The sequence below is a fragment of the Phyllobates terribilis genome, unplaced genomic scaffold, assembly GCF_046119375.1.
Source record: "Phyllobates terribilis strain yellow unplaced genomic scaffold, ASM4611937v1 Scaffold_2__4_contigs__length_985480577, whole genome shotgun sequence".
Classification (NCBI taxonomy): domain Eukaryota; kingdom Metazoa; phylum Chordata; class Amphibia; order Anura; family Dendrobatidae; genus Phyllobates; species Phyllobates terribilis.
Window position 1 is genome coordinate 76,610,374 of NW_027362762.1, and position 24,708 is coordinate 76,635,081.

General features: G+C 43.4%; 1 protein-coding gene across 2 annotated transcripts in view; it reads right to left on the minus strand.

The window, feature by feature from the left end:
- The window catches only part of ARHGAP42 (Rho GTPase activating protein 42), a 343,252-nt gene that overhangs the window by 131,052 nt on the left and 187,492 nt on the right, over positions 1 to 24,708 (minus strand). Inside the window, exon 1 of one of the 2 annotated variants that reach the window (XM_073662146.1) lies at positions 14,019 to 14,285. The exons of the other annotated variant lie outside the window; for it this stretch is intronic. Coding sequence (XP_073518247.1) covers positions 14,019 to 14,060 — 42 coding nt within the window. The 5' untranslated portion in view covers positions 14,061 to 14,285. Of the gene's footprint in view, positions 1 to 14,018; positions 14,286 to 24,708 lie in introns of those variants that run through there. 2 annotated transcript variants of the gene reach the window in all.

Here is a 24,708-nt window from a genome sequence, read left to right on the forward strand (position 1 = left end):
ATTTTACATCAGTATTTGTAAGCCAAAACCAGGAGTGGGTGATAAATGCAGAAGTGGTGACGTGTTTCTATTATACTTTTTCTCTGATTGTTCCATTCTTGATTTTTTTCTTACACATACTGATATAAAATACTGACCAAATACTGAACGGGTGAACGTGGCCTTACCCTGTGAGCACCGCCCCTTGTAATTACCATAAAAAATAGAACTAGATAAAAAAGCCCGGAACTCGGAAGCCATATATCAGATTAAAAAAAAATAAAAAAATACTCATGGTAGTAACGGGGATAAAATAAGAGCAAACATTGGTACTTTTGAACCTGCTTCTAATTTCAATGGAAAGCAGCCAGATTCGTAAGTAAAACTATCAGAAAAAAGACAGTTCACCCCCTCTCCGCATAGTGACCTCTGCACAGATGACAGAGCATGACCATGACACTGACTCATTCAAGTCAATAAGGGGTCTTCAGACTTAGCTTTCCTATGTCCATGAAGTTACTGTAAATCATTTCAAAGAACAGCAACTAAAATAAGATGGCGGCTCCCATATTTACATGCATATAATCTAGTAAAAATATACACCGAAAATTAAAACAGATTAGAAAAAAAGAATATTTTTTTACATCTTGTTTAAATTTGTAAAAAAAAAAAGTATAGGTGACACATTCTCTTTAAATGGGGAGGAGGGGGCATAACTTTTTCAATAGCAAAGTTGTAGGATAACTTTCTTGAGGATGCCCTTGTCTGGATTTTTTACCAGTCGCTATACAGTGCTGTGCAGTGATATAACTGTAAGCTCATAGGCCCGACTGGAAAATCTCCAACAGGGCTACTCAACTATAATAGGTCTTTACATAGTATTGGTCTTCCCATATGGGCAAAAGTGTCCTTTTGGGCCTCCCTAGTCTTTAGAGTCTGGAGGTAACTGCAACCCCTGCACCCACTATAGTTACACCCCTTGAGCTTTGCCTGGTGAACTTTGAAGAGGATTCTGCAATGGCTGGAGCACCGTGGTCCTTTTAATTAGCATACTGGTAGGAATGCAGGACCCCGAGCGCTCCGATTTTAATATTCTATCCCAAAAATTAAGCCATCCAAGCAAGGTATATGAAAAAGTTTCAATCTTTTTTTATACTAAAACTAAAGATCCTGATTCATTATTACAGTCACCTTCTTTTTATGTCTAGTTTTTGGTATTTTTTTGCCTGTTTTTTCATTTGTAACTTTTTTAAAGTCTATTTATGTGTTCATCATTATAGTGATGTTTGGGGATTCCAAGTGTTTTTGGCTGATTATTCAATTGTAACGTTTTAAAGAGTGACAATATTTTTGCACAAATTACTCCAGTTCTGCCTTCTCTCTCTCCAAGGAGTAATTTTATGTATACCTCTGATTTTTTCAAAAATGTAGTGAAATTTTAGTGGGACATGCAAAACAAAAATAAAGAACATTTTTTATTTTTTGCAAAATTCATGAACCACATGAGTTATTTTTAAGTATTTGTCACAAAAAAACATTAACAAATACTATGAGACAAAAAATACAAGTCACTTAAAAAATAAAACACGCAAATGATGAATCGGGTACAAAGGCTGTAAAATCTAATTCCACTTTACAATCTGATGTTATTCAATGGATGCTCTGGACAACCTTTAAGGGTACGTCCTGCTCGATCACTATCTCAGCATTGTTACATTCAGACTTTAATCTACTTCCCAAAAGCCGACAGATGAGAATCTGGAATGTGCGGCACAATGACATATTTTCCTTGTATGAAGCATTGTGAAATAATTGATTTCATACTCCTTATTCCATCATCTCAGCCTGATGTGTTTTCCAGCCACCAATTTGCTGTGCTGTTTGAAATAATGGGGGAATATTTAAAGGGATAATCTATAGAAAGACGAGTAGTCTAGTAGCCATTGTATTAGTGTATACAGCTCCTGCTACAAAGGTCATTACTACTGGAGGCTGAGATAAACAGGATATACACAGATAAGGCTCTCTATGCAGCTTCCTTCACACCCTGATTTCTGATTTCATGATTTCATGACATCCTTTGGTAGAGCACGGAGTCCTAGGCTCCTTGCTCTACCACTCTCCTTCCTGTAAGCAGAAAATTGCTCTAGGCCTACAAGGTGATGTCACGGCAGACCAGAGAGTCCTAGGCTCCCTGCTCTACCACTCTCCGTCCTGTAGGCAGAAAGCTGCTCTAGGCCTACAAGGTGACGTCACGGCAGAGCAGAGAGTCCAAGGATCCCCGCTCTACCACTCTCCGTCCTGTAGGAAGAAAGCTGCTCTAGGCTTACAAGGTGACGTCACGGCAGACCAGAGAGTCCTAGGCTCCCTGCTCTACCACTCTCCGTGCTGTAGGCAGAAAGCTGCTCTAGGCCTTCAAGGTGACGTCACGGCAGACCAGAGAGTCCTAGACTCCCTGCTCTAACACTCTCCGTCCTGTAGGCAGAAAGCTGCCCTAGGCCTACAAGGTGACGTCACGGCAGACCAGAGAGTCCTAGGCTCCCTGCTCTACCACTCTCCGTGCTGTAGGCAGAAAGCTGCCCTAGGCCTACAAGGTGACGTCACGGCAGACCAGATAGTCCTAGGCTCCCTGCTCTACCACTCTCCGTGCTCTAGGCAGAAAGCTGCCCTAGGCCTACAAGGTGACGTCACGGCAGAGCAGAGAGTCCAAGGCTCCCTGCTCTACCACTCTCCGTGCTGTAGGCAGAAAGCTGCTCTAGGCTTACAAGGTGACGTCACGGCATTGTGCCGCCTGTGTTGACTTGCTTTATATGCAAGTGAACAGAGAATTCAGCCACTCAGATTAGGTGAATATAAACTTTACTTTTTTGAGGGGCATTGGGTTGCAAAAAGGTGATGGGAAACATCTGTCTCAGCCACAGGGCTGAGCTCTACTCCTTTCTCCAATGACTGCCCCTTTGTGATGCTCCAAGATGGGTTTCACAAGTTACATAGCAAAATCCAGTTATATCATTACGCAAACCCTTTTTAAGGCCAACTTGGACACATTTGTGTCTGAGTATTATGTATGATTTATGTTTACTTCTCTTTTGGAGTAGTTTGTCCCACCAATTTACTCAGCTGTTATCTCATCAAACTCCAGTTTGCTGATGGACTCAAATTTGCTTCCTGGCTCAGACCTGCTGCTTAACCCTTCATCTGCTGTAAACATAACAAACTCCTCTAGAGACTGTTCACATTACTATCGACATGTTGATATGTGAGCGGTGCAACAGAGTGTATCATCTCCATAAGCAAGTTTTCCTTCTCATTTCTGCTGCCAGTATCCATTATTTGCTTCTAAAGCCTATATCTGCTGTTAGCATTACAAATTTTCCTCTCGACTACTTTACAGTACAAATGCTGCTACTATTCCTGTACTGTAGGAACACCTCTGGCGTTGTGTCTTCTGGTGTTCCTACTCCACTTGTCAACCTCCTGTCCTAGTCCTTACAGTTCAATGGGACAAGTTCAGCCCGCTGTGCTATCTCTGGCAGCTTCTGACACATGAAAAAATGTGCTAATGAAGCCAGGGCAAGTATACCCAGCCTTACCACAGATGCACTGGATCTAGCGAGATCGTTGTTTAAGCTGCATCTTTTCCAAGAAAGCAGGCAATGATTATACAAATCTAGAAAAGTATAAGTAAAAGAAAATAATTCAGAAAATTAATACAGGAGATATTCCATCTAACCCTTGTACTCTTCACTCCATGGCGGTGGGTCGGTTGCTAGGGCCTGAAGGTGGGCCTGTTACTAGGGCTTGGACATTGACCTGTTACTAGGGCCTGGATGTCGGCCTGTTATGGCTTGGACATGGGCCTGTTACTGGGGCCTGGAGTTGGGTTTATTGTTAAGGCATGTAGATGGGCTTGTTACTAGGGCCTTGAGGCCGGCCTGTGGCTAGGTCCTGGAGTTGGGTCTATTGTTAGGGCCTGGAGTTGGGTCTGTTGTTAAGAGTCTCTAGGCTTGTAGCTAGGACCTGGAGTTAAGCCATTCTAGGGCCTGGAGGAGGGCCAGTTGCTTGGGCTGTTGGTCAGATGGGCTTGTTACCAGGGCCTTGAGGCGGGCCTGTTGCTAGGTCCTGGAGTTGGGTCTATTGTTAGGGCCTGGAGTTGGGTCTGTTACTGCAGTCTTTAGGCGGGCTGGTAACTAGGGCCTGGAGGAGGGCCAGTTCCTTGGGCTGTTGGTCAGATGGGCTTGTTATGAGGGCCTTTAGGCAGGCCTGTTGCTAGGTCCTGGAGTTGGGTCTATTGTTAGGCTTGGAGTTGGGTCTGTTTCTACAGTCTTTAGGCAGGCTTGTAGCTAAGGCCTGGAGTTAAGCCATTCTAGGGCCTGGAGGAGGGCCAGTTGCCTGGGCTGTTGGTCAGATGGACTTGTTACCAGGGCCTTCAGGCAGGCCTGTTGCTAGGTTCTGGAGTTGGGTCTATTGTTAGGCTTGGAGTTGGGTCTGTTGCTGCAGTCTTTAGGCGGGCTTGTTGTTAGGGCCTGGAATTAAGCCATTCTAGGGCCTGGAGGAGGGCCTGTTGCTTGGGCCGTTGGTCAGGCCCATTGCTAGGGCCTGGAGGCGAGCCTGTTGTTAGGCCAAGGAGACATGCAAGATCTGAAGTTTTATTTTTGTAGATTGTGTTCATCAGATCTAAAAAATTTCATATAGGTGATACAACTCATTCATTGACCACCATTAATGAAAGTCCAGATTTTCTGACACAAAGACACATGGGGACTTTATAACTAGTCCCCATTAGAAGGAGTTGCCCATGGCAACCATTCAAATTTCACTTTGCAGCAATGTGAAAGGTTACTAGCGGTATCTGCTCCATTTTCCCTTTGAACGAAATCTAAGTCAAAAGAAGTTTGATTTCCCATAAGTACAGTAAATGTTGTCTTCTCAGATCATTTGGGCACCTGCTGTTTCAATCTCGGTCATAAAACCTGTTTACTAGCGGGAAATGGCGAGTTATGGTCTTTAGCACATTCCACTTCTAGAAATTCTTGGACTCTCTTCCACCGCAAATAAATTCTGTTATTTTACTCAATCTGAAAACAAAACACTTTTTTTTATTCCTTTTGCTGTTGAAATCGGATATTCCTGCAGACTTCCAGGTCTCCTGATGTCACGTATTAATCATCACCACGCAGGATCAAGCAGTCATTGTTATTTTTATACTATCATTTACCATAAGTCAGCCCCAGTCATTCCCTTAGTAAAATACAAAAAATCTCCTCTAAAGAAAGACAGATAATTATCAGATAAATATTTAATATCTATCTTGGAACTAATATGTATTTACAATTTCATACACATGTATCTAGGCTATATATGTATCTACTGTAAAGAGCTCACTGATACCAGTGCGATCCGGTCCGGTAACAAGTCCGCTCATGACATTTCTTCCTCCTGAATCTTCCCCCATCACCTGTGCGTGATATTATTGAGAAGTGGAAGGAATGGCAACAACTCAGTCATGAAGAGGAGACCCCGTAACACTGCAGAGTGGGGGGCCGAGTGCTGAGGAGCAGAGGGCAGAAAAATGACCAACGCTCTGCTGACTCCATAACTGCAGAGTCCAGACCTCCTCTTGTATTAACATCAGCACAAACACTGCGCCCCCGCCGGGAGCTTCATGGCCGAGCAGCTGCATGCAGCCTTACATCACCAAGCACAAAGCAGAGTGTAAGATGGAGTGGTGTAAAGCTGCCACCAATAGACTCTGGAGGAAATGTGTTCTGTGCAGTGATGGACATACTTTAACTGCAGAGTCCAGACCTCTTCTGATATTAACATCAGTACAAACACTGAGCCCCCGCCGGGAGCTTCATGACATGGGTTTCCATGGCCAAGTAACTACATGCCAGCATTACATCACCAAGCACAATGCCATACATAAGATGCAGTGGTGTAAAGCCACCAACACTGGATTCTCGAGAAGAGGAAACGTGTTCAGTGGAGAGACGGCTCACACTTATGTTTGGGGGGAGGAGAGATAATACCATGTGATCATTAAGGGATCGTCCTCGACCCCTAAGTTCCGGTGAAGGTAAATCTTAATGCTTCAGCATACATGACATTTTGTAAAATTTTAGCTTCCAAATTTGGGCAAGGCCCTTTTCTGTTCCACATGACTGTGCCCAATGCACTTTGCAAGGTCCATGCAGACAAGGTTGGGGGAAGTTTGGTGTGGAAGAACATGTTAGGCTGCACAGAATATGAACCTCAACCCCACTTAACACGTTTGGGATGATCTAGAACAGAGACTGTGAGCCCGGCCTCCCCTCCAACATCAGTGTCCGACCTCACAAATGCTTTTCTAGACGAATGAGCAAAAGTTCCCACAGACACATCCAAAATCTGATAGACATCCTTCTTAGAAGAGTTGAAGCTTTTATAGGGGGCTGCAGAGGGGGGACCATCTCCATATTAATGTTTATATATTTACAACCTCAATTCCGAAAAAGTTTGAACGCTGAGTAAAATAGAAAGAAAACAAGAAGGCAATGAATTGGAATGTCTTAGAACCATATTTTATTCACAACAGAACATAGAACATAGTCTTTAAATGTCTGGTAAGTGAGGAGACAATCACTGAAGTTTTGGGAGAGGAATGTTATCCCATTTTTGTCTGATGTAGGATTCTCGCTGCACCATATTCCGGGGTCTTTGCAGGATTTTTTTGTTTCATTATGCACCAAAAGTCAGGTGAAAAGTCTGGACTGCTGGCGGCCGGTTCATAATACGAACTCTTCTTCTAAGAAGCCATGCTGTTGTGATGTATGTCGTATATGGTTTAGCATTGTTTTGTTGAAATGTGCAAGACCTTCCCTGAGATAGACATTGTCTGGATTTAGCAGATATTGTTCTAACACCTTTATATAATGCTCAGCATTGATGGGGCCTTTGAAGATGTGTAATATGCCCATGCCATAGGCACTAATGCAGCCCCAACCATCAGAGATGCAGGAACTGAGCGCTGATAACAAGCTGGATGGTCCCTCTCTTCAATAACAAGCTGGATGGTCCCTCTCCTCATGAGTCCGCAGGAAACGGCGTTAGAGGTTTCCATAAAGAATTTCACGTTTAGATTCATCTGACCAAAAAACAATTTCCCATTTTGTCTCAGTCCATTATAAATGAGCTTTGGCCCAGAGAAGAAGGCATCGTTTCTGGATTGTGATGATATTTGACTTCTTCTTTGTATGACATAGCTGTAACTTGCATTTGTGTTTTACACGGCACTCAGTGTTCACACACAATAATTTCTGGAAGTATTCCTGAGCTCATGCAGTAATTGCATGACTGAATCATGACTGTTTTAATGCAGTGCCTCCTGAGGGCCCATAGATCACGAGCATCCAATATTTACCATCAGCTTTGTCCCTTGTGCACATGGATTTCTCCAGAATCTTTGAATATTTTCATGTACTGTAGATGGTGGGATATTCACAGGCTTTGCAATTTTGCATTGAATAACATTTTCCTGAAATTGTTTCACAATTTTTAGATACAATTGTGAACCTCTGACCATCTTTGCTTCCAGGAGACTCTGCCTTTCTATCACGGTCTTTTTATACACAATCATGTGACATAGTTGAAAATTTACCCTCTGGCACGATTCCACCAGTCAAGGTGTCCTATGGATGCTGTGAATGACAGCTCTACAGCCTTTTGGATGGAGGGCTTGCTGAGCTGTCAGGATTGTGAGTGACAGCTCTGTTACCCAATCTGAGAGACAGAGGTGTAGTATTGTGAATGGCACCTCAGCCGTGTTATATGGCTGGGTCTGTGGGATCTCCTCTCCTCTAGGCGTCATCGTTTTGGGTGATTACAGGGCTATTTAACACTCTGAGAATGGTCACACCATTGCCAATCGTAGCTTTGCTCAACTGGTGTATGTTTGCTCTGTTCTTCAAGTTGCATTCTGATCTCTTTTGCAGACCTTGGATTTACCTTTGACCATCCGTTTGACTTACCTCTTTGTCTGGATCCACTACCTTCCTGATACTCTGACCTCAGACTCTGACCTGACTAGGCTTTTGTCTTTTCCATTTGTCTATTACAAGCCCTCTAGGTAGTTACCCCGAACCTCTTGACTATCCTGCCTCACGGCAAGTCCATGAGTAGTGACTACCGTCACACTGAGTACTGACTAGTGTCACATCCTCCAGTTGTTTTTTTTATTACAAGAAGCTTAGTTTTCCAGCTTTTTTTTTAACCATGTCCCAACTTTTTTGAGATTTGTTGCTGACATCAGTTATGGAAAAATGTCCAACGTTGACCTACCGATCTATGTTCCAACGAGATTTCCGAATCATCGCATTCTTGTTTTCTTTACATTTCACTCAATGTTTCAACTGTTTTGGAACTGGGTTGGTGGAATGGAAGTTTATAAAAGTTCCTGTAGGTGTCATAATACTTTTGTTTATATTATTCCACATATCATTTATAACGCTTTGCTTACCAATTTACTTACAATCGTTGCCACAGACTTCCATGTTAAACATCCATGTACAGTACCATGCAGCTGTTCTTTAGGCTTTATAATTGCACATAAGTGTGCATGAGAAGTCAATACATACTGTAATGTCAAACTTTCTCAGGACCTCATCCAGAGCTGAAGTCACTAAACGGGATGTTCATAATGTCATTAGCATTTCTAAATATTTATTTTCCTTTGTATCCAACTAGTGCGGGCTTCTAAGAGGCAAAAAGGAGCTATTTTCTGCTGTAACAAACTATTAGCTAACTATAAACACAACTATAATATATATGTATCTAATATATGTGGTCCTCTTTTTAAAGGGGTTTTCCCATCTCAGTAATTTTTGGTATGTTTTCTCCCTCCTGCTGCTCTCTTTTTTCTAACTTCTGAACGGAGGCAGTGGAGCAATAACACATGCCTGACAGAGGTTGAGATCTAGTTTGCAGCACAGATAGCTAGCATCTGTATATGTGTCGAAGGTGTGTGTAATGTATACATTTATGTAATGTTTTGCTGTGTTTAATATGTATATGTGTGTGTACTGTCTATATGTGTAGCTGATAATCTGCAAAATGTGCACCCGGGGTAGACAAAGATCACATCCAGCCTATATTACTGAGAGGGACACTCCCACAAAAGAAAAATCAGAAACTTGGATCAAGCTACAAAATAACAGAGGCTCTAAAAAAGAATGTAGAAACTAAGGTCATAAACTAAAACCTAGAGAAATGTTATTAAGACAGAGATTACATTCAGCCTATATTACTGAGAGGGACACTCCCAAAGGACAAAAATCTGAAACTTAGACTAAGCCATAAAATGCATAACAGAGGCTCTAAAACAGAATGCAGGAACTAAGATCGTAGACTAAAACCTAGAGAAATGTTATTAACTTAAGAAAACCACTTACATATCTGAAAATATTTTTTTCAATTTTTGTCTGTAGCCTTTAAGGTGAAAGCAACCATGATGGAGCGGTAGGAGACATCATTTAACTGGTTGTATATTTGGTGATATCTATTACTACTGCTGCATACTTGGTAATATTCATTAATGACGTTTCCTTGAGCCCATCCAATCTTATTTGACAAGTCATTCTATTATTTCAAACAGCTAAAGACCTAATGCAAAGAATAAAGCAGAAGTGGTGGGGATTCTGTCCAGACGCTGATAAGAGTAAAACCGCAGCTGCATTACATTTAATACATAGCGGATTATTTATTAATCTGAACTAACGTCAGGCAGGGGGATTCACTTTAATGAATGATCATAGCTGCATATTATTAGCAGCTTTAGATTCTGATCTTATAAGGATTAGGAGAGTAAACAGAGATGATTCCAGGGGGTCAGAGACAGTTCAATGAAGTTAGCCAGAAGATTAGTAAAATAATATGTAAGTATATTATATGCATACATACAATGCCTTGAAAAGGTATTACCCCCTGAATTTTTCCACATTTTTTCACGTTACACCCACAAACGTAAATGTATTTTATGTGATATACCAACACAACGTAGCAAGTATTTGAAAAGTATAAGGGAAATGATTCATGTTTTTTTAAATATCTTATAAATCTGAAATTTTTGCCCCTTCTTCTCTGCGCACTCGCTCTCGCTCAGTGAGACTGGATGGCGGCGTCTGTGATCAACAATTTTCAAGTCTTATCACAGATTCTCAATGGGATTTCGGTCTGGACTACGACTGGGTCATTTACACACAAGAATATGCTTTGCGCTAACCCTCCATTGTAGCTCTGGCAGGATGTTTAGGGTCGTTGTCCTGCTGGAAGGTGAACCTACGCCCCAGTCTCAAGTCTTTTGCAGCCTCTTTATCAGATTCCTCCAGGATTGTCCTGTATTTAACTCCATCCATCTTCCCATTAACTCTCACCAGCTTCCCTGCCCCTGCTGAAGAAAAGCATCCTCACAGCATGATGGTGCCACCGCCATGTTTGACAGTGGGAATGGTGTTTTCAGGGTATTGTGCAATGTTTACCGCCACACATAGCATTTTGCATTCAGCCACCAAAATTCTACTTTGGTTTCATCAGACCAGGTCACCTTCTTCCACATGCTAGCTGTGTCTCCTACATGTTTTTTTGTAAAATGCAAATGAGACTACTTATGGCTTGCTTTTAAAAATGGCTTTCTACTTGCCACTCTTCCATAAAGGTCAGATTTGTGGCAAATACGACTAATAATTGTCCTGTTGATAGATTCTCCCACCTGAGCTGTGGATCTCTGCAGCTCCTCAAGAGTGACCATGTGCCTCTTGGCTGCTTCTCTAATTAATTCCCTCCTTCCTTGGGATGTCAGTTTAGGTGGACGGCCATGTCTTAGTAGGAATGCAGTTTTGCCATACTCCCTTCATTTTTGGATGATGGATTGAACAGGTCTCCATGAGATATTCATCGCTTGGGATATTATTTTTATAACCTAACCCTGCTTTAATCTTCTCCACAACTTTATCCCTGATCTGTCTGGTGTGTTCCTTGGTTTTCATGATGCTGTTTGATCCCTAATGTTCTCAAAAAAAACTCTGAAGCCTTCACAGGGCTAAAGGTGCATTTTATACAACAGCATTATCGTGAACAAACATTCCTAGAACACTTGTTCCCTGATAATTGTGCAGTCTAAACAGGCTGCCGATCACCCGACAAACGAGCTAAACGCTTGTTCATCGAATTAAATTATTTTTTGCCTTGCCTAAAAGATTATTCTTCTCGGCACCACATATAAACAGGAGCTGAGCTGCCGAGAATAATGGCAGCCTATGTGCACTGAACGACCTATTACAGATCGTTATGTGCACATACTATTATGCGGTCTACCTGTGTATACAGACTATTAAACAACCACCGATCTGCAAACAAGTAGTCGATTAGAGGTCGTGAAGTGCCGCAAGTCTTGAGGCATAAGCCCACCTTAACTTGCGCTGCATGAATGGCCAATAATATTATGCACAGATCTACTGTGTCCCCTAATGAGACGCTACGTTCTGCATCATAACAAAGGTTTCTATGCCTCCTTGTTGACTCTAAAAATCCCTTTACCAAAAGCTGTTCTTACTCTTCCATTTTATCCAAAAATACCAATGAAAAAAAAATGCGAACAGCTACAAAGTATCACTCAAACAGAAAACCCAATTTAGCCTCAGTTAATTCGATGGCGCGTAAACGTGTCTCGACCTCCTTTGATGCGGCGGAGAATTCGAGTGGAGGTCAGGGGGCACTAGAACAGAATAATGTTTAACAGAGTGGACAGACAGAAAGAATCACAGGATTTTGGCCCACGCAGGGATCATCAATACGACCAGCTGTGGACCATGGCCGACACTGACCAAATAAGGCAGCCAGTCCTGCCAGCCTCGTCCTTCAGGAGTTTCTACATTTTCTGTACAGGACACTTCTTGCATCCTGTTTTTCATCCACAGGAAACGTATAGCTTGCTGATTAATATAGGACTCCACCGCAATGGCTGCCACCGATCACTTTTCTAGTTTTATACACTTGGCTACTGTAAATTGGTTCTACAACTTTACGGAGTTTTAGTGTCTCACTATGTTCCGAAACTCTGCTTGTAGTCAGCAAATGCTATTTTATATCTAGAAGCCTAAAATCTGTACAGACCTAATGGTTTTCACAGTTGCAGGTTTGCTTCAAAGTTTACAGTTATTGAGACAACAATTTAGGGCACCGGGTCCTGCCCCGGCTCCTGATCCAAACTTTCATGCCTCCTCATTCTGTAGTAGAGGCAGGGGCAGGATAGTTCCCATTGTCGTATATTATATTTCGCACCTTATATATGGCAGTCAGTCACTTACTGATGTCTATTATGTATATCAGTTGATGTTATGCCCTCCCGGATCATGACTCTGCCTCTCTCCAGTGGTACCATTATTACAAACAAAAGAAATGAACTGGAGTATAAGTTGGTATACATGCAACATGTAAGAGTATGTTCACACTGGCCATTAAACAGACAAAAGCTAAGATAGAAACAAAATGAACATATAGTGGCTTGCAAAAGTATTACTCCCCCCCACACACACACACCTTTTTGGCATTTTTCATGTTTTGATACCTCACAACCTGGAATTTCACTGTTTTGTTTTTTTGAGGGTTCGCATCAGTTCATGTAAAGAACATGCCTGCAAATGTGAACATTTGGTTTTCTTTTTATTGTGAAGCAAACAACAAATAGGTCAAAATTACTGAAAACTTCAGTGTGCGTAAATATTCACCCCCCCCCCCTCTAAAGTCAGTACTTGTAGAGCCTCCTTTTGGGACAATTACAGCTGGAAGTCGCTTTGGATAAGTCTGAATGAGGTTTCCACATCTTGCCACTGGGATTTTTGCCCATTCCTCAATGCAAAACTGCTCCATCTTCTTGAAGTTAGATGGTTTCCTCTGGTGAATCTCAATTGGATTAAGGTCTGGACTTTGACTAGGCCACTCCAAAACATTTACACATTTCCCCTTAAACCACTCGAGTGTTGCTTTAGCATTGCAGTATGCTTTGGGTCATTGTCTTGTTGGAAGGTGAACCTCCGTCCCAGTCTCAAATCACTGACAGACTGAAACAGGTTATGTTCAAGAATATCCCTGTATTTCACACCATCCATCTTCCCCTCGACTCAGACCATTTTCCCTGTCCCTGCTGCTGAAAAACATCCCCACAGCATGATGCTGCCACCACCATGTTTCACTGTGGGGATGGTGTTCTTGGGGTGATAAGCTGTGCTGGTTTGGTGCCAGACATAGCGTTTACCTTGGGGGCCAAAAAGGTCCATTTTGGTCTCATCTGACCACAGCGCCTTCCTCCATACATTCCATAACAAAATAGTTAAAAATCCAAGGAGGAGGGTGGGGTTGGGTGAATACTTTCGCAAGCCCCTGTATACCCTGCTGTAAGTAAAGAACCATAGTGCATATACATAACATAGGGTACTTAGTAAACACTGTTTTTGATTAAAAAAAAAGCGTGGCCTCCCTTTTCTTTCAGTTGGGCATTACATTATATAGCTTCCCATTGCTGGGTGTCCACAGTTGGGCCCCAATCCTGCTCGGCCCTTATTGACAGTGAGGTCACTTTGACACATGGTAGGTTTTAATACTAGAGGTTAGGACCGTCCTGACTGGGTACATCTTGTCGCTATGGGATGGCTTTTATTCTTTTTTTGATTAAAAACAGTATTTACTAAGTGCCCTATGTTATTTATATGCACTATTGCTTTTTACTTACTTTACACAAGGGTATATGTTCATTTTGTTTCTATCTTAAGTTTTATATATGTAGTGAATATACTAGGTGTATGTAGAATGTGTGTGTGCATATATATATATATATATATATATATATATATATATATATATATATATATATATATATATATGTGTACAGTATACATGCGAGATGCTTTCAAGGCAGCATTAACTTAAAGAGAACCTGTCATCGAGATTTTATACCCCAAACTAATTAGATGTGACTAAAGCCGCTGTAATGCTGAATAAATCCTTACCTTGCTTGTAGAAATCCTTTTTGCTGTTTTAGAAGAATCCATAGTTAAAATCTTATGTAAATGAGCCAGAAGCGCAGTGGTGTGTGGGGGAGAATTGTCCTTGCAGCTCCCTTACCTATCTTCCTATTCTCCACCCACTGTCTCTGATTGACAGGTCACTCTTCTTACAGTGACCTTCTTTCCTTAGCAAGATATTTTGCTGGAGCCGTAATTCCTTGGGGCGGAACATGTGCAGACTGATATACCGGCTTTCTTAATATCATCAGGACCTTCCTGTGCATACCCCGCCACAGATAATGATGGCGCTGGCGAAAGATCTCGCTAGGGAAAGCAGGAAAGAAAGAATGACTGGTCAGTCAGAGACAGGAGGCAGGCATTGGGCGGGAAATAGGGGGAGGCAGATGAGCTGCAAGTGCAATGTCCCCCCTCTCCACCCCACTGAACTTGTGACACGTTGAGGTCACATTCACACATTCACTATGTGGTCAGTATTTTACATCAGTATTTGTAAGCCAAAGCCAGGTGGGGAACAATCAGAGGAAAAGTATAATAGTAACACATCACCACTTCTGTATTTATCACTTATTTTTCACCCATTCCTGGTTTTGGCTTACAAATACTGATGTGAAATACTGACCAAATACTGAACGTGTGAACATGCCCTTATGGTGCCTTTACATACATGTCATTAAGTTGGGTTATAAACTCCTGATGACAGGTTCCCTTTAAAACTATTGGTGGATATTAACATGTAGAGGAACAAAATAGGGTTGTCTCAAGTGTTTGTGAAAACAAACAACTTTTCAATTTACCTATGATGCCAGTCACTACTTACGAACACGCCAAGAGGTGGGGAAGTCAGGGAGTCCGAGATCAAAAGCCAAGAGGTTATGTCATAAACAAAGGGGTGAAACAAAGGCATAGTCAGGTCACAGTTCGGGTCAGAATTGCAAGAAGATAGTAGATCAAGACAAAGGGGCTAGACAAAAGGATGATCAAAGGCAAATCCAAGGTCGGTAGGCAAAAGATTAAAATACTAGAACTCACAGCACATAGCAGACACACACCAAACTGAACAGAGCTACAACTGGCAGAGACAGGAGGCAGACAGCCAGTTAAATAGCCTGGCAATCATTCCGAACAGGAGACACCTGTAGGAAGCCCAGCTTGCAACGGCGTTGATTGGGAGACTGGACTGTTACTCACCACACTGACAGCTCAGCACGCCCAAGCCTCAGATTGGACGGCTGAGCTGTCAATCACAATACTGACAATTCAGAACGCCCCTGCCCCAGATTGTACGGCAGAACTGTCACTCACCATTAGTGTTGAGCCACCCCCGTAGTGTTCGGGTTCGGTTCGGTTCGTCGAACACCGGGATGTTCGAGGAACTGTTCGTCGAACTGTTCGTCGAACACCTTAGAACACCGTCGAACACCGTTAAAACCAATGGCAGGCAAACAAAAACACATAGGAACACATAGAAAACACCTTCAAAGGTGTCCAAAAGCTGACAAACTGCTCAGAAGACGCTTTCTTTAAAAAAGCCAGCCGGCAATTCAGCAGCGGCATACACCGGTACCCGACAATTTAGACATGAAGGAATAGAGCATCACACATAGATTAGATAGATAGAAACATGTCAGACACATATATATGAAGTACAGTGACAGTGTTGCTTACTGTACTTGTCATTTAGTGTAAAGGATTTATTAAAAAATATAATAGTGTTTTCGTGCACCGTCTCTTTAAAAAAGCCGGCCGGCAATTCAGCAGCGGTACCCGACAATTTATAACAGACAGAATAGCGCTTCACACATAGATTAGATAGATAGAAACATGTCAGTCACATATATATGAAGTACTGTGACAGTGTTGCTTACTGTACTTGTCATTTACTGCAAAGGATTTATTAAAAAAAAATAATAGTGTTTTCATGCACCGTCTCTTTAAAAAAGCCGGCCGGCAATTCAGCATCTGTACCCGACAATTTAGAATAGAAGGAATAGAGAATCACACATAGATTAGATAGATAGAAACATGTCAGCCACATATATACGAACTACAGTGACAGTGTTGCTTATTGTACTTGTCATTTAGTGTAAAGGATTTATTAAAAAATATAATAGTGTTTTCGTGCACCGTCTCTTTAAAAAAGCCGGCCGGCAATTCAGCAGCGGTACCCGACAATTTATAACAGACAGAATAGAGCTTCACACATAGATTAGATAGATAGAAACATGTCAGTCACATATATAATAAGTACAGTGACAGTGTTGGTTACTGTACTTGTCATTTAGTATTAAAATAAAGGATTTATTATTAAAAAAAATTGGCGTGGGGTTCCCCGTAATTTTAGTCTCTAGCGGAGGTTAAGCAGACAGCTGGGGCAGATGTTTGAAGCCTGGGAAGGGGGTAATACCCACGGAGCTTCCCAGGCTACTAATATCAGCCCCCAGCTGAATACCTAGCCTTTACTAGCTATTAAAATGGAGGACCCCCCCAAAAAAATGACGTGGGGTCCCCCCTAATTTAATAGCTAGCAAAGGCTAGGCAGACAGCTGGGGGCTGATATTAATAGCCCAGGAAGGGAGCCATGAATATTGGCCCCCTCCCAGGCTAGAAACACCAGCCGTCAGCCGCCCCAGAAATGGCGCATCCATAGGATGCGCCAATCCTGGCACTTAGCCTCGCTCTTCCCACTGCCCTGTAGCGGTGGCAGGGGGTAATAGGGTTGGGGTTGATGTCAGCTTATAATGCCAGCTGACATCAAGCCCAGGTTAGTAATGGAGAGGCGTCTATAAGACACGCCCATTACTAACCCCATAGTCAAAGTTAAAAAAAAAAAACACAAACACCCAGAATAAAGTCCTTTAATTGAAATAAAGACACAATTCTTTATTGTTCTAAATTAAACCATACTTACCATCACGCCCATTCCAGCTGAAGCCAACGATCTCCTGCAATAAAAGAAAAATAATAAAGCAACCTCATCCTTACCTTTCCATGGTTCCCAGGACAGCTTCAGCTCTGCTACATCGAGATGACAGGCTGGACCGCAGCAGAACGCTGCCATCCAGCCTGTCATCCCGCAGACACTGAGAAGCGCAGGCATACTTCCACTCCTCAGTGTCTGGCTGTGACGGCATCCAGATGAGCCGACAATGAACTCGGCTCACTTCATGTACGTCACTGACAGCGTGGGAAAATTCTCCTGCACTCAGCGCTTCAGCGTGAGAATTTTCCCACGCTGTCAGTGACGTGCATGAGGTGAGCCGAGTTCATTGGACATGACCTCGGCTCATCTGGATGCCGTCACAGCCAGACACTGAAGAGCGCAAGCATGCCTGCGCTTCTCAGTGTCTGCGGGATGACAGGCTGGATGGCAGCGTTCTGCTGCGGTCCAGCCTGTCATCTCGATGTAGCAGAGCTGAAGCTGTCGTGGGAGCCATGGAAAGGTAAGGATGATGTTGCTTTATTATTTTACTTTTATTGCAGGAGATCGTTGGCTTCAGCTGGAATGGGCGTGACGGTAAGTATGGTTTAATTTAGAACAATAAAGAATTGTGTGTTTATTTCAATTAAAGGACTTTTTTCTGGGTGTTTGTGTTTTTTTTAAATACTTTACTAGAAATTCATGGTGGTCATGTCTAATATTGGCGTGACCCCATGAATTTCGGGCTTAGGGCCAGCTGATAATGCCAAGCTGGCCTTAACCCCTTTATTACCCAGTGAGCCACCGCACCAGGGCCCTGGATGAGTTGGGTACAGCGCCAGAAGATGGCGCTTCTATGAACGCGCCATTTTCCGGGGCGGCTGCGGACTGCAATTTGCAGCGGGTGGGGCCCAGAAAGCTTGGGCCTCCCTGCGCTGCAGATTCCAGCCCCCAGCTGCCTAGTTGTACCTGGCTGGACACAAAAATAGGGCGAAGCTCCACGTATTTTTTTTTTTAATTCATGAAATTCATGGAATAATTAAGAAAAAAAGGGCTTCCCTATATTGTTGTGTCCGGCTAGGTACAAATAGGCAGCTGGTGGTTGGGAGCAGCCCGTTCCTGCCTGCTGTACCTGACTGGACACAAATATAGGGCGAAGCCCCACATCAATTTTTTTTTCATTATTTCATGAATTTACTGAAATAATTTAAAAAAAATTGACGTGGGGCTTCGCCCTATATTTGTGTCCAGTCAGGTACAGCAGGCAGGAACGGGCTGCTCCCAACCACCAGCTGCCTATTTGTACCTGGCCGGACACAACAATATAGGGAATGCCTTTTTTTAAAAAATTATTTCATGAAATAATTAAAAAAAAATTGACGTGGGGCTTCGCCCTATATTTGTGTCCAGCCAGGTACAGCAGGCAGGAACGGGCTGCCCCCAACCACCAGCTGCCTATTTGTACCTGGCCGGACACAACAATATAGGGAAGCCCTTTTTTTCTTAATTATTCCATGAATTTCATGAAATAATTTAAAAAAAAAATGCGTGGGGCTTCGCCCTATTTTTGTGCCCAGCCAGGTACAACTAGGCAGCTGGGAGCTGGAATCCGCAGCGCAGGGAGGCCCAAGCTTTCTGGGCCCCACCCGCTGCAAATTGCAGTCCGCAGCCGCCCCAGAAAATGGCGCGTTCATAGAAGCGCCATCTTCTGGCGCTGTACCCAACTCATCCAGGGCCCTGGTGCGGTGGCTCACTGGGTAATAAAGGGGTTAAGGCCAGCTTGGCATTATCAGCTGGCCCTAAGCCCGAAATTCATGGGGTCACGCCAATATTAGACATGACCACCATGAATTTCTAGTAAAGTATTTAAAAAAACACAACACCCAGAATAAAGTCCTTTAATTGAAATAAACACACAATTCTTTATTGTTCTAAATTAAACCATACTTACCATCACGTCCATTCCAGCTGAAGCCAATGTCTTCTGCAATAAAAGTAAAATAATTAAGCAACCTCATCCTTACCTTTCCATGGTTCCCACGACAGCTTCAGCTCTGCTACATCGAGATGACAGGCTGGACCGCAGCAGAACGCTGCCATCCAGCCTGTCATCCCGCGGACACTCAGAAGCGCAGGCATGCTTGCGCTCCTCAGTGTCTCGCTGTGACGGCATAAAGATGAGACAAGCTCATGTCCAATGAACTCGGCGCACCTCATGCACGTCACTGACAGCGTGGGAAAATTCTCCTGCACTCAGCACTTCAGCGTGAAAATTCTCCCACGCTGTCAGTGACGTACATGAGGTCAGCTGAGTTCATTGGACATGAATGAGCTCACCTCATGCACGTCACTGACAGCGTGGGAAAATTCTCACGCTGAAGCGCTGAGTGCAGGAGAATTTTCCCACGCTGTCAGTGACGTGCATGAGGTGAGCTCATTCATGTCCAATGATCTCAGCTCACCTCATGCACGTCACTGACAGCGTGGGAAAATTCTCCTGCACTCAGCGCTACAGCGTGAGAATTCTCCCACGCTGTCAGTGACGTGCATGAGGTGAGCTCATTCATGTCCAATGAACTCAGCTGACCTCATGCACGTCACTGACAGCGTGGGAGAATTCTCACGCTGAAGTGCTGAGTGCAGGAGAATTCTCCCACGCTGTCAGTGACGTGCATGAGGTGCGCCGAGTTCATTGGACATGAACTCGTCTCATCTTTATGCCGTCACAGCCAGACACTGCAGAGCGCAAGCATGCCTGCGCTTCTCAGTGTCTGCGGGATGACAGGCTGGATGGCAGCGTTCTGCTGCGGTCCAGCCTGTTATCTCGATGTAGCAGAGCTGAAGCTGTCGTGGGAACCATGGAAAGGTAAGGATGAGGTTGCTTTATTATTTTTCTTTTATTGCAGGAGATCATTGGCTTCAGCTGGAATGGGCGTGATGGTAAGTATGGTTTAATTTAGAACAATAAAGGAATGTGTCTTTATTTCAATTAAAGGACTTTATTCTGGGTGTTTGTGTTTTCTTTTAACTTTGACTATGGGGTTAGTAATGGGGGTGTCTTATAGACGCCTCTCCATTACTAACCTGGGCTTGATGTCAGCTGGCATTATAAGCTGACATCAACCCCAACCCTATTACCCCCTGCCACCGCACCAGGGCAGCGTGGAAGAGCGAGGCTAAGTGCCAGAATTGGCGCATCCTATGGATGCGCCATTTCTGGGGCGGCTGACGGCTGGTGTTTCTAGCCTGGGAGGGGGCCAATATTCATGGCTCCCTTCCTGGGCTATTAATATCAGCCCCCAGCTGTCTGCCTGGCCTTTGCTAGCTATTAAATTAGGGGGGACCCCACGTCATTTTTTTGGGGGGGGTCCTCCATTTTAATAGGTAGTAAAGGCTAGGTATTCAGCTGGGGGCTGATATTAGTAGCCTGGGAAGCTCCGTGGGTATTACCCCCTTCCCAGGCTTCAAACATCTGCCCCAGCTGTCTGCTTAACCTCCGCTAGAGACTAAAATTACGGGGAACCCCACGCCGATTTTTTTTAATAATAAATCCTTTATTTTAATACTAAATGACAAGTACAGTAACCAACACTGTCACTGTACTTATTATATATGTGACTGACATGTTTCTATCTATCTAATCTATGTGTGAAGCTCTATTCTGTCTGTTATAAATTGTCGGGTACCGCTGCTGAATTGCCGGCCGGCTTTTTTAAAGAGACGGTGCATGAAAACACTATTATTTTTTTTAATAAATCCTTTGCAGTAAATGACAAGTACAGTAAGCAACACTGTCACAGTACTTCATATATATGTGACTGACATGTTTCTATCTATCTAATCTATGTGTGATTCTCTATTCCTTCTATTCTAAATTGTCGGGTACCGATGCTGAATTGCCGGCCGGCTTTTTTAAAGAGACGGTGCACGAAAACACTATTATATTTTTTAATAAATCCTTTACACTAAATGACAAGTACAATAAGCAACACTGTCACTGTACTTCGTATATATGTGGCTGACATGTTTCTATCTATCTAATCTATGTGTGAAGCTCTATTCTTTCTGTTCTAAATTGTCGGGTACAGATGCTGAAATGCCGGCCGGCTTTTTTAAAGAGACGGTGCACGAAAACACTATTATATTTTTTAATAAATCCTTTACACTAAATGACAAGTACAGTAAGCAACACTGTCACTGTACTTCATATATATGTGACTGACATGTTTCTATCTATCTAATCTATGTGTGATTCTCTATTCCTTCTATTCTAAATTGTCGGGTACAGATGCTGAATTGCCAGCCGGCTTTTTTAAAGAGACGGTGCATGAAAACACTATTATTTTTTTTGATAAATCCTTTACACTAAATGACAAGTATAGTAAGCAACACTGTCACTGTGCTTCTTATATGTGTGACTGACATGTTTCTATCTATCTAATCTATGTGTGAAGCTCTATTCTTTCGGTTCTAAATTGTCGGGTACCGATGTACGCCGCTGATGAATTGCCGGCTTTTCATGTTTCACTGTTGGCACTGTTCCCATCGATTTGGGCAATCACTGTAATGCCACAACCACCATGGCTGTGGCATTACAGTGAGTGGCAGACAATCCCTGCATGATTGGTGATCTAAATAGCGCCAGACATGCAGGACACGCTTTTGGTGCACGAACAGTTATCGAACATAACCTCGAACAGCCGAATTTTTTGCAAATCGTTCGGGTTCGTCGAACAACTCGAACACCACCCAAAACAGCTCGAATTTGAGATTGGCGAACAGTTCTAGTCGAACACCGCTCATCTCTACTAACCATACTGAGAGGAGGAATTGTGACATTACCTCTTTTATTAAAAATCCTCTCTGTTCTTAAGAACAGCTCATTGACTAGGTAACCGCCTCCTCTGCGGTCTATCGGCCGGTTTCCTAGGCAAGGAGAACAGCACTTACAAGCTCTTTACTTTAGAGCTTGCAAGAAGTGCCCTAAGGCTGCACGAATCACTGGACCCAACCAGCTTTAGTACCCATGCAGTCTTTTGAAGCTACAGTGGTAAAGCTGCTCAGCCATATTGCCGGCCCGTACAGTCAATCTTCAGGAGCGAACCGCCTCCCGGCAAACACAAGGCTGGGAGACTGGTGAGCGCTCAGTCTTATATGGCAGCACAAACTGAGCAATAATCAATGCAATGAATTGGATATTTTATGGTGCCATCAATTGAGCAAGTTATGGCTGTAATATTTGAGCAGTGTATCGATGTACAAATGGTGTTATGGAGTGATGTATTGTAGTATTATTTGTAGTTTGATATTTTGCTCAAAATAAAAGCTAATTGTAGTATTTGGGGTACTTTCTTGGGGGGGGGGTACATTTCAAGTGTAGCAAACTCTCAGCTACATATTAAAGAATATTCATTAATGAAGTGTAATTATGGCCGAATTATGGAATCACAGAGCGATGATTTATGTCCTCACTATGGGGAGTTGGAGATATGTTTTCCCGCCTGTCAGCTTTTCTCATAGATAGCGGTTTTGGGATCAGACTATCGCTCCATCATATTATACAAGAATGGAAGAGGGATATTTTTGAGTTATTCTCAGATATACATTTACTGCATGGCTGCTCAGCAGGAGGAATGATTAAGCCTCTTATGACGAAGTTCACAATCATATCATGAAGTAATTGTGTCTCGCTGCACCATTAAATAACGCTACAGAAGGGACCGGAGCGACGATGGGAAAAATCCAAACAGCCGTATTTCCAGAGAGAAAGGACGGGCCATTTATAAATCTCTCCTGCTGCATTAGCTCCATGACACAGCCAAACGTTCATTACCGGGGAGATCCTCATAGTCGGGTACAAATGTTGTGTCCCCGCCAGCCACGCCGCAATCATTACCGAATACGGTCATTATAGCACTTTCCTTCATTAACCAGATAAGGACATTTGTGTGAAGCTGCAGAATGAACCACGGAAAACCTCATAATGTGCAGTCGCCAGAAGAGTCAGCAGTCGGTCAGATTCATGGCGAAGCCAGACGGCGAGGCGTCACCTGTGCAACAGGTGTGTGCAGGCTCCTCTCATGCGCCCCCACATATAATACTCAAATCATGCTCCACTCACACACACTACTCATACCATGCTCCACTCACACACACTCCTCATACCATGCTCCACTCACACACACTCCTCATACCATGCTCCACTCACACACAGTACTCATACCATGCTCCACTCACACACACTCCTCATACCATGCTCCACTCACACACACTACTCATACCATGCTCCACTCACACACACTACTCATACCATGCTCCACTCACACACACTCCTCATACCATGCTCCACTCACACACACTACTCATACCATGCTCCACTCACACACACTACTCATACCATGCTCCACTCCCACACACTACTCATACCATGCTCCACTCACACACACTACTCATACCATGCTCCACTCATACACACTACTCATACCATGCTCCACTCACACACACTACTCATACCATGCTCCATTCACACACAGTACTCATACCATGCTCCACTCACACACAGTACTCATACCATGCTCCACTCACACACACTACTCATACCATGCTCCACTCACACACACTACTCATACCATGCTCCATTCACACACAGTACTCATACCATGCTCCATTCACACACAGTACTCATACCATGCTCCACTCACACACAGTACTCATACCATGCTCCACTCACACACAGCACTCATATCATGCTCCACTCACACACAGCACTCATATCATGCTCCACTCACACACAGTACTCAAATCTTGCTCCACTCACACACAGTACTCAAATCTTGCTCCACTCACACACAGTACTCATATCATGCTCCACTCACACATACTACTCATATCATGCTACACTCACACACAGTACTCATATCATGCTCCACTCACACACACTACTCATACCATGCTCCACTCACACACAGTACCCATATCATGCTCCACTCACACACAGTACTCATATCATGCTCCACTCACACATACTACTCATATCATGCTCCACTCACACAGCACTCATACCATGCTCCACTCACACACAGTACTCATATCATGCTCCACTCACACATACTACTCATATCATGCTCCACTCACACACACTACTCATACCATGCTCCACTCACACACAGTACTCATATCATGCTCCACTCACACACAGTACTCATATCATGCTCAACTCACACACAGTACCCATATCATGCTCCACTCACACACAGTACCCATATCATGCTCCACTCACACATACTACTCATATCATGCTACACTCACACACAGTACTCATATCATGCTCCACTCACACACACTACTCATACCATGCTCCACTCACACACACTACTCATACCATGCTCCACTCACACACAGTACTCATACCATGCTCCACTCACACACACTACTTATACGATGCTCCACTCACACACACTACTCATACCATGCTCCACTCACACACACTACTCATACCATGCTCCATTCACACACACTACTCATACCATGCTCCACTCACACACACTACTCATACCATGCTCCACTAACACACTACTCATACCATGCTCCATTCACACACAGTACTCATACCATGCTCCACTCACACACAGTACTCATACCATGCTCCACTCACACACAGTACTCATATCATGCTCCACTCACACACAGCACTCATATCATGCTCCACTCACACACAGTACTCAAATCATGCTCCACTCACACACAGCACTCATA